The following is a 10968-nucleotide window of genomic DNA, read 5'->3' on the forward strand; positions in this document are numbered from 1 at the left end:
AAAAAAAAAAAAAAAGAAAAAAAATACTTCAAGGGAGTGAGAAGAGACAGCGTCAATAATACGTTGGAAATAACTGGCTTAACCACCAGAGAAGAGATGAAACAAGCAAACCAGGAGCATCAAAAATAGTCAGAAAGGAAGCTTAAGCCATGTGGGGCAATAGCAGGTTGTGTCAGAGGAGGGGCTTTTAACTTTAACACGGGTCAGGAACTTCTCCTTCTCCCATTCCAATGGAAGCTCTGTTTAAAAAAGGAAAAAGAAAAAGGAAAAAGAAAAATAATCTAGGAGAGTTTTTGTGAAATTGAATATATTGTTTAGATCACATGATAACATTTCTATAATAAATCATACTCAGCGTGCTAATGCGCGAAGAGACTGAACTGAAGACGCTGCAGACTCAGATAGCAAAATTATAAGCCTACTTCATGATAAGGTAACTATTAGTCATTCAAACTCATATTTCCCTTAAAAATATCTTAAATCCTTTATGGGATATAATGGTGTTTTATTACTAAGTGTGTGCCTGGAAGCCTGATTTTTTTTTTTATTGTTTTAATGTTCAGAAGAGATGTTCCTCATTTAAAATTGTGTCCAGTGTTTTACCATGGTGTTAGATCTAAGTTAATCTTACACAATTTATTTAAAACTTTCTAAGTTTTGCTGTGTGAACAGATTGTATGTATAATGACCTACAGTAGATTGAGTTACTCTTTCCATTCACTTGTGAGATCGAGCTCTTTGCCCATAGAGTAAATACTGCTTATCAAAACTTCAATATGTACATCAGAACAGCTGCTAACATCATATACATTTGAAATTAGTATTTTATGAATATGATTTAGTGAGATTAATACAATTCTTTGTAGAAGTAATATCTTACATAAAAGTACAGCTATATAGTTTAAGAAGTAATTGTTCAAGGAGTAAAAATGAAGTACTGTAAGAACAGGAAGACTTAAAACATGTCAGATGTGTATACATGAAGAATGATAGTGGAATATTCAGAATCTGAACTATAGTAATAAGCTGTTGGAAAGACTTGGATAAGTGGATGCGAGCTAGTTACAGTAGCTCTTCTAGACTTATTTTTTTGAGTGAGCATTATGGTTATGGGAAAGGATTTGTAAGTATTTAACAGAGCAGGTTTAGATAAGCGAGAAAACTCTGAACCATTGAATTTTAATCTAAGATGACTATATCATGCTTAAATTGCAATTTGAAACAGAACACTAAAATGTAAGCCCACATAAGTGGGCTATGCTTCTTGCGCTAGAAAGGTTTTCAGAATAAACTGGATATATTAAGAAAAGGTGTTGATGTCATGACTTAGTCTCTATGGAAAACACTGGCAAAAATCAGGCCTGACCTTGCTAAGTATTTTTGGCATTGCAGCTATAAAAAGGAATCTTTTTTTAAGAGGCGCTGCAGGAAGAAATTGCGGTATAGTATAGCAGCATATCTTAAATTTAAAACTACTGTGGGAGGTCTCAAAGTGATGCATGTTACTTTTAAGTACTAAAAATGAGATGTTGGCCATGTAACTTCTTATTGGTTTGCCTTTTAAAAACTGTTGGAAGTTACTGACTGAAGAGAGTCTTGTAAAGATTAAAGTTAACTATCTAATAATGCATAGAAGAATTCTTTAATTTCAAAAGCAGGTTAGTTTGTCTACAACTGTGTGCATTTTAATAATTGTTTCTACATGGTAGGCTGTAGATAAATATTAAACTGCAAATGTGAGCATTCAAATATGTGCATATTCATATATTCTCAGACCCTTAAAGATAGGAACATACTATGTGTTTGGAATAGAGAAAGTAACTGAGAATGACAGTTGTTAGAATGCATTGAACTCTCGTRGAAGCACTGTAAAGATACCTTGATCGGTGCTTTAGAAATACTTTAGATAGTGGGAGGGGGGGTGGGGGTCGGGGAATGATAGTTTGCATTTGCAACATTGTGTAGTCGGTGGCATTAGGTAAAATAGCCATCACTCATGATTGAGCCACACTCCTAAGGTTACTAATGTTGCATCACAACTTATCATTTTTTATCTTTTGATACCCATACTAACTCTCTTTGTTGCACTATTTTCCTGAAAGAACCAACTTCTTCTTAAAACAGGCAAGAAGACATGAATCCAAAGAGAAGTCCTCCAAGAAGCACAAATCTGAAGACCACAATGACAAAGAACATTCTTCTGATAGAGGAAGAGAGAGCCTAAATTCATCTGAAAATGGTGAGGACAGACATAAACGCAAAGAAAGAAAATCATCAAGAGGGAGGAGTCACTCAAGATCCAGATCTCGTGAAAGGTAAATTGTTTTGCATGTTTTTTTTTTCTTTTTCTTAAAATACATTCATTAAAATAGCCTTTGGAATTCATGTAGATTTCTGAAATAGAATTGAATTATATTCATAACATAATTTAACTCCAAAGCACCAATTTATATTGTACGTTTTGATTTTGATTACATTRTTACTACTTGTTTTTGGGGGATGATTCTGAGCAAAGTATTTCTAGTGCTTATCTGGGCATTCTGACTAATGTTAACTCAAGTTTGCAACTGTCATATAGAGTGTATATGAAATGTTGCCTGTTGTCAGTGACAGGAAAGGAGATGCAGTGTCATTGCTTTTTGTATTCTAATCAAGAATTTACCTAAAAACAGTGCTGTGTGTGCCTCCTTATGCAGTAGGCCACCTAGCATACTCRTGGTGGGAGCATTGCTTGGGGCAAGTAAGTTGTTGCCTGCAGAATCTTTCAGCCACCTCTGTCCGTAGTTGAAGGGCCAGTAAGTAAATATAATAGCAAGGAGCCAACTAATGATATACTGAGGGGCTGAGTGCAGTTCAAGAGCTGAAATCTGGGCATTGCTTCCCAGCTCTTCTGAGGTATTGGAATATCTTGGGGAGGGGAAGAGTTACTTTGAATTTAAGGCTTCTGTATTTGATGAATTTGGCCACAGGTTTATGCTGAGGCATGAACAAATGAAAATAGCTATACTGATGAGTGTGGTTGTGTATTTAAGCTCTAAATAAGTCACTTTGCTGTTGTGATTGGTGATAATGTTTGGTTCCTGTCTCATTTCATCTCCTAGCCTTATAATTTGAACTGTTCCAGGCATAAAGTCTTCTGCATGTAGTTTGTCACCCCCTTCACCCCACCTGATGCATTTTGTCCTGTATTGACAAACCTGTGTATGACCCCTAAGTAGAAGCAAAACTTAAATGTGAGAATATATGTAAGAATTTGGGACATGTGTTTCAGACGTCACCGTAGTAGAAGCCGTGATAGGAAAAAATCCCGATCTCGCAGCAGAGAGAGAAAGCGCCGCATAAGATCTCGTTCTAGATCAAGATCTAGACACAGACATAGAAGTAGAAGTAGAAGCAGGACTAGGAGCAGAAGCAGGTAAGTGCTAACTTCAGCATACTTAATGTTGTTCTTCAGTTGACTGGTCTGTGGGTTCTGTTGTATAGAAGAATGCTAGATTTGGCTAGTTAAAGGCTATTCAGTGTAACTAAATGGTGTTTTTTCCTCTCAGTTTTGTTGACCAAACATAAGGTACTTGTGCATACACTGTCTATGGAAATATTTGTCCCAGACAGCTTAAGTGTCTCAGGTTCATTTCTTTTTCGCCTTTTCATAGCGTGATTCCGTGTTACCAGTTAGAAATGCTTAACTTAGAGTTAATTTTGTGGCTACTGTCTGAAATCACCATTTTAGTCTCTTTCTGACACTACAGAGAGAAAGCAAGTAACTTAGTATTTTGAGTAGTATACCACAGTTCAAGCTCTTTTAGTTTCTTACATCACAACTTAATTTACTATTTTAGTGAACAGTATTTAAGTAGGAAAAACYGAAGAATGAGAAGCAACTAACCCTTCTGTGTTTGATAGTAGAGGAGTGTGGTCAGCAGAGCACTACTTTAAAAATACTGTTTCTTTCTTTCTTTCCATATATCATATATCTTTATATCTTAAAAGGGAAGTTTAACTGGAATCACTGGTTGTCAGAGATTCTGCTCAGTGTACTTCCTAATCTTGATAAGCTCTGTGAACTTTAAAAGTCAGCTGTGAAATGTAATGTTTTCTGTGCTACAGTAAATAGGCTGTGGCTTGAACTTCTGTTGATGGTTCTTTGCATAATCTCAAACTCATATCTGGGTGATCTGTCCTTACATAGTCTTTCTGTTCTGTGAATRTGTGGAAGGTTCACAGTTCTTCTGTTGCATTGCTCTGATCATATGCTAAGTGGAAAACATGACACCATCTGGTTGTTTCAAGCTGAGTTGCTCAAATGCAAAAGCTCAAATTCTTTCTTCTTTGATGTTTACCAGTGCAATAAAGCATCAGACCAAAGACAAGACCAAACTACAATAGCGAGCACAGTAAAAATGAAGGTGTCTTTGAAATGTGCATTATATGTTATCTRAGAATGCAGATCTGTCACTCCCAGTGGCTATGTTTGTATCTTGCCATCTTCTAGTAGATCAGTCTTACCTCCTTACCTTACCTGGTCTTCTGCCAGATTTATAATGTAAACAAGGAGCTCTTTTGTAACTTCAAACTAAGTATAATGACATTTGTGGAAGCTAYAAAAATTGCAAACAAAAAGTAATAGCTGAATGCTATTTAGAGAGGCTGTTTTAATGCTAGTTAGCAGTTATCTCAAATGGTTCATAATAATATTTAAGCAAAAAAAAAAAAAAACCTTCAGAACCGTGCTTTGTGCATCTTTTAATTTGTTTATGGCAAATCTAGGAAAATGCAAGCAATTTCTCTTGTTACTTAATTTTGTCAGGTATTTCCAGAATCATAGGTTTTTTTGTTYAGAACATTAATGTCAAAGGCTTAAATGGGAGAAACCTTTATCTCTTGTAGTTATTGGTAGTACTAGCAAACAGAACTACTTGTAGTGGTGCTACCTTTGTGTTTTGAGTAGCTATCACTTACATGGGAGTAGCTGTACATGTCATGTGAAGAACTTAATTGGGAAAAAGSGGGAGGGAGCTACTAAAGGAGAGTTGCACACTGAAAATTTGGGGAGGGTTGCTAAAAAGTATGTTAAACTAGGTGCTTTTCATTTTTCAGCCTTCAGATAATGCATGTATCACATCTCCCTGCACAGATATTTTACTCCAGAGCAAAAACAGGACAGCTMGTGTTTAAACCAGCTATTTCATTTGGTTCAATGTCCTGTCTTAAAGGGTAGCCCAAAGCGTGTTTAATGGAGAGCATACAGAGAAGGAAAGGATGGTCACTTTCCTAAGTATTACTACAATTTTTGACTTGGATCTCCTTAAACTTTTACAAGTGCTTGTTTTTAACGTGTTATTAGTGCTATGAGGTCTTCCATGGTTTTAAAACATTCTTTTGACTTGATCTGTTTGAATGTTTGCTTGCAAATGAAAGTTACACAATGATTTTTCTTGTCAGGATTTAGGATGAAGGTCTCTTGAGCAGATCTGTTTGGGCTATCAATGTTTGGTGAACCCACTAAAACAGAAGATGTTTTAAATACTAGGTAATAGGATAAACTAGCAGTTAAAGTTRCATGTTTTTTTACATCATGCAGCTAGAAATCTTGGATTTTAGCTCTGTCTCGTTACCATGAGAGTACGACTGTTGGTTCCACGGTTCCAGTACCTTCTCTATGCAAAAGCTGTTCTTGAGAGCACTCAAAATTAATCTTGCAATTTTCCAAAGTCACAGTCAAATAACTTGTGAAATGCTGAACATATGTAGTGTGTTTTACCAACTGTCTTAAATTTGATTTCAGAGAAAGAAAGAAAAGAATTGAAAAGCCCCGAAGGTTCAGCAGGAGTCATAGCCGGAGTCCAAGTCCGCCACCTTTTCGTGGACGAAATACAGCTATGGATGCACAGGAAGCATTAGCCAGAAGGTCAGAAATAAAGATTTTGACATGACATGACATAAGCAGGTGTTGAYACATTTGCATATTAAAATGTTCTTTTGCATTTATTTCTAGATTGGAAAGAGCAAAGAAATTGCAAGAACAGAGAGAGAAAGAAATGGTCGAAAAACAGAAACAACAGGAAATGGCTGCAGGTAGTCCCTGTATATTATATTAATTACTAAAGAGTAGTGTGGGTGAAAGATCATGTGAGTTTACGTTCCAGCTGTTAGTCCTGCCCARCTGATGTACTAGTTGTCATTTTCTTTGCGTAATTGTTAACTTGGTCCATGTGTAAGAACCACTAGCCCAAAGAAACRTTTAAGAACAGGATTTCATAATGTCATATCCAGTACTGATGACTGGATAACAAAACTGTTTTATGAAAGACTAGTAAATGATTTGGTGATGGTCATTGGACCCTTGCCTTATGCATCATTAAGCAAGAATTTGAATTTTATTGCAAGCTCAGGAGTATCCAGAAGTATGAAATATTTTATCAGACTTGGGCATTTCTTGCATGTAGTTTGTGGAATACAAGCCTAAGTTATRTAATTTACTAGTTTCCTAAGATTACTGGAGACTTATTTCTTAATAGAAATATGTTGTCATACATTTCTTACCCACTTTCAGTTTACTTCTAATGAGGGAAATTGGGGAGGTTGTATGAGGGTGTGGTGTGTGTTTTTAAGTCTGAAATTATTGTGTGATAACATACTACCATTTTCTTCAGCGGCTGCAGCCACTGGAGGTTCTGTTATTAATGTTGCTGCTCTTCTGGCATCGGGAACACAAGTAACTCCTCAAATAGCAATGGCGGCTCAAATGGCAGCACTACAAGCAAAAGCACTAGCAGAGACTGGAATAGCTGTACCTAGCTATTACAACCCAGCAGCAGTTAATCCAATGAAGTTTGCTGAACAAGAAAAAAAGCGGAAGATGCTTTGGCAAGGCAAAAAAGAAGGGGTAATACTGTCCTTTCTTAAACTTGTGAAATGTGTTTAGAAATACTACATTTGGACAGTTTAAGAATGCTTGTTAACAGTTTTTCCAGCTAAAATAATTTACTATTTGGTACTAAGTTCCATATTAACAGCAACCCAAGATAAAACTTTCAGGATGAGAAGACTAAGGTGACTAGACACAACGAAGGATTATTGTTACACAAACCACAGGAAAAACCCTAATACTGTAAAACTTAGGGGTGTTGTTAGATCTTAGTGTCTTTTCTAGTTTGCCTACAACTTGCAACTAAATTCCAAGTACAGAATGGTCTCTTCTATGGTGTGAACTATTATTTTTCAGTAAACTATCCAAACAGTGGTACTACTGTGATTAGCAACTAACTTYGTAATTAGGATTGCTTGTGACCTGTTACGTTGCTTTGACTTTCTCATTTCTGTGACTGAAGGGTGGGTGTTTTGTTTTTCCTCCCTCATTGTATCCTGTACAGAATTTATAAGGCTGCAGATCTTCTCTTAAATCGTTTTTGGGGAGTAATGTGTTACTGTGGTAGTAAATGGTAACAAAAATTATAAATGCAAATAAGTCTTCAGATTTTTGGGCTGTTTCAAATAAGTACTCTAGTATTTAATGAAACACAGGCCTTTTTTTCTTTTTTAAATATGAAGCAGTTGCTTTTTCAGACAATAACTCTGAATTTCAGCAGTTCTCACCTGCAGGTGTCATGGAAAAATTGGTACTTAATATTTGTTCTGTCTTAACACCATATGTTAATATTGAAGTGTGTTATTGTGTTAGATAAATTATAATCATGTGACCATTATATAACAAGCTCAACGTTTCCCAGACTGTTTCATAAGATGTGAAAAACTGAAACTGGTTCGTGTTGCACTGATGGGAGGGGAAAAGAAACCTAAATGCTATGTAAGCAGTTTCTCCTGACTTGCTATGTACCATTCTCAACTGTAATAAGAAAATGCTTTTTTTTTTTTTTCTTGTAATTCACTTTAGTATGCATTCTGCCAAGGTTTCTAAACTTTATGGGAATTACATTCTACCCAAGTGAAGAATATGCCATCATTTTGAAAYGTAGTTAAGCAAACTTCCCTCAGAAGGTGTTTCTATGGGGAGTGTCACAGCATTTCCACATCAAGGAATGTTGGACATGACCTGAAAACTTCTTTATGGAATCCTTTACATCTAGCTGTGCTGAAATTGCACGATAGGTTCATTTTTCAGTATGGCTTTATTTACTTGCAATTATGTTGTGATCTTAGTGGAAACTTATGTGAAAAGTTGATGCATCTTCCTTTATTCTTCCAGGATAAATCACAGTCTGCAGAAATATGGGAGAAATTAAATTTTGGAAACAAGGACCAAAATGTCAAATTCAGAAAACTGATGGGCATTAAGGTAAAGAGTTCTGAATGTGTAATTAGGTTTATTAAGAATTGCAGGATAGGTTTGTTAAGTGTATGTTAACAAAAATGATTTTAAAAGTTAATCTGAAACAAGCTGATCTAATTAAACTTATTTCTGACTTAAACTCACAAGCAGCATTCAGTTCAAATGCTAGCGTTTCAGGGTGTTTCTGACTGGCAAGGTATCTGTTAAAATCTAACAATGCTGGTGGTAAACTTTCAGTTAATCATAATATGGTAAAAGGTCATGCTTAGTTACTCTGCATAGCTGCTTAATTTGAGACATTTATTTGAATTAATTAGAAGATAACACTCAGTGAATGGCTCTAAATGTTTCTTGACCATGATAAGAAGCCACATTAGAATACTACAGCAATAAAGCCAGAGACTTGAAGTCTCATCAGCCATTGAAAAAAAAACAAAGCAAAATTGTTTTAAGAGTTTAGAATGTCCATAGTATATGAAAAAAACACTCTCTACAACATTAATATTTATTTTCTTTCTGTTTTCTAGAGTGAGGATGAAGCTGGTTGCAGTTCAGTTGATGAAGAGAGTTACAAAACTCTAAAACAACAGGAAGAAGTTTTCAGAAATCTAGATGCACAGTATGAAATGGCAAGATCACAGACTCATACGCAAAGAGGAATGGGAYTGGGGTTTACATCTTCGATGCGAGGAATGGATACGGTTTGAGGGGAGGAGAAAGATTTTAAMGTTTGGGACTAAGGAAGATTCTTGTTCAAATGTTGGGTCCTTGTTCACCAAAAAGCTAGCATTCTAGCTTGCATGGGTGTTGCATTGACTTTAATTTATTGAAAAATACAATTTTTTTGTAAATATCAGATCAGTGATACTGGTGTTAGTGTTGTAATCAGGTTATACCCACTTCCATTAAACTTGACAGAACTATAGAAGGACAGTATTTTTTAGTTTAAAGTTCTACTTTTCAAACCAAGCAGCAGATGGGGTAAACTCGTACATGGATATTTCGTGTCCACTGTCTTGTGTACTTTTGTACTTTAACCTTGTACAGTTATTTTCAATTCTTGAAACATGAAAGAAACATTGTGTAGATGTTATTTAGCGGTCTGGGCCGATAGGCACATAATCCAGTGCAAAAACCTGGTTAATAATAAAGCCTTTTTTCTCTAAGGTCTTAAGTTAGTTGTCTTTTGGGCCAAACTGTAAAACTAGTTAAGAGATGTCAGAGAGCTAATTGTGGGATGTCAGAAATGGAGCATTTGCTTTGCTTTGCCTGTTTTGAAATACTTTTTCTTTTTTTTTTTTAATACGGAAATTGGAGATATGGTTCATAACTAAAGGTAATGAATAATGAGCTTGTTTTCTTTTTTTAATTTGATAGTAGCATACCCTTCCTTTTGGAAAGGGAAGGATGACAAAATCATTGCTGAAAAAGGTAAGATACTGGACTGTAATTTAAATGTCAAACTTGATCARTGTGCTTAATGAAAAATCTTAATGAGACAGTTCTAAAATGTGCTTAGTTTCATTTTTCATGCAGTTTTTCGTTCAAGAATTTATCAGCTGTATGCAGCTGTTATTTATGCAGTTTGAGCTAAATGTTCCTGAGGAAACCTCAGCAGCATGCTACTTTTTGTTAAAGCTYGAGAAACATCTAAGCACAAAAGTCTGCTTGAGTGTGTGTATATATACRTAAATTTAAAGATAAAATGAGGAGACTAAAGTTACCATTTACTTTCTAGCTTAAGTCAACCAGGTTTTACCATGGTGYTTGTAGAATCTAGTATTCAGGGGTGATGCTTATCATATGGCTGTGTCAGCTACAATGCTTCATCTCTAGTTCTCCTATTTGTATGCGTTCCTTTATCTATATTTCTAACATGACCTGTGCCGTAACAATTATGTTTTGAGAAGGAGGATAGACAAGCAGCTTTTTGTGCTGATTCATCAGAGAATAAGCTCTGCCTAACACAAGGTAGCATAGCTGTTTTCCTGATCTGCTCTTTCTGCCTTCTGCAGTCAAGGGTGAAATGGAACCTTATTTCTTTTAGTTGACGTATGCAGTAATGTGTAGCAAATTCATTATTTTTTTTCCCCAAGGTTGGGTGGGGGGAAGCTTTTTTTTCYTTTTTTCCCCTTGTTTATACTATTGATACGTTTCTATGAGCCCTTTGCTAATAGTTTGTATTGTTAAGAGTGCTTCATAGTACTGGAAACTGTTAAGCTTTGTAATTAGGAGGAAAGCAAGCTTACAGTCTAAGGATACTTGCATCTGAGCACGTTCACTATACAAGGCAGTGCCTAAGAGTGAGCACGTGATATCCTCTCCAGGACAGGGCCTGTACTGCAGACCGTTTACTTAAAGATATTCTTGTCCTATTCCCCCCCCCCCCCCCCCCGGGGAAAAAAAAAAAAAAAAAGTGGAGGTTCCAAATGTATATTCCGGGCATCTTTGAATTTTCGTTTATCTCTAAAGGAATTACTCAGTCCAGGGCCTCCCGCCCCTGGCCGGCCCCCATTTTGGGGCAGGCTGTTCTGGCCGGACTACGGCTCCCGGCATGCAGCGCGCCGCCCCAGAGCCCGGAGGGAAGACTGCATCTCCCAGGGTGCAAAGCGGCCCAGGGCCGGCCGCCGCGGTGGCTGGCCGAGGCCAGTGCTTGCTGGGAGTTGTGGTCCTCCAGC

At 36.5% G+C, this 10968-nt stretch overlaps 1 protein-coding gene across 3 annotated transcripts in view; it reads left to right on the forward strand.

The window, feature by feature from the left end:
* Nucleotides 1-9456, forward strand: part of RSRC2 (arginine and serine rich coiled-coil 2) — a 14571-nt gene extending 5115 nt beyond the window's left edge. Inside the window, exons 3-10 of one of the 3 annotated variants that reach the window (XM_085311638.1) lie at nt 356-433; nt 2103-2315; nt 3272-3415; nt 5786-5908; nt 5996-6075; nt 6654-6886; nt 8207-8296; nt 8818-9456. In XM_085311638.1, the coding sequence (XP_085167764.1) occupies nt 426-433; nt 2103-2315; nt 3272-3415; nt 5786-5908; nt 5996-6075; nt 6654-6886; nt 8207-8296; nt 8818-8997 (1071 nt within the window). In that variant the 5' untranslated portion in view covers nt 356-425 and the 3' untranslated portion in view covers nt 8998-9456. The remainder of the gene's footprint in view (nt 1-355; nt 434-2102; nt 2316-3271; nt 3416-5785; nt 5909-5995; nt 6076-6653; nt 6887-8206; nt 8297-8817) is intronic. The other 2 variants (XM_085311637.1, XM_085311636.1) reach the window with 2 other exon arrangements.
* The last annotated feature ends 1512 nt before the right edge of the window (nt 9457-10968 follow it).

Source organism: Rhea americana, unplaced genomic scaffold (genome assembly GCF_003343005.1).
Source record: "Rhea americana isolate MKP2758 unplaced genomic scaffold, rheAme1 scaffold_346, whole genome shotgun sequence".
Taxonomy (NCBI): Eukaryota; Metazoa; Chordata; class Aves; order Rheiformes; family Rheidae; genus Rhea; species Rhea americana.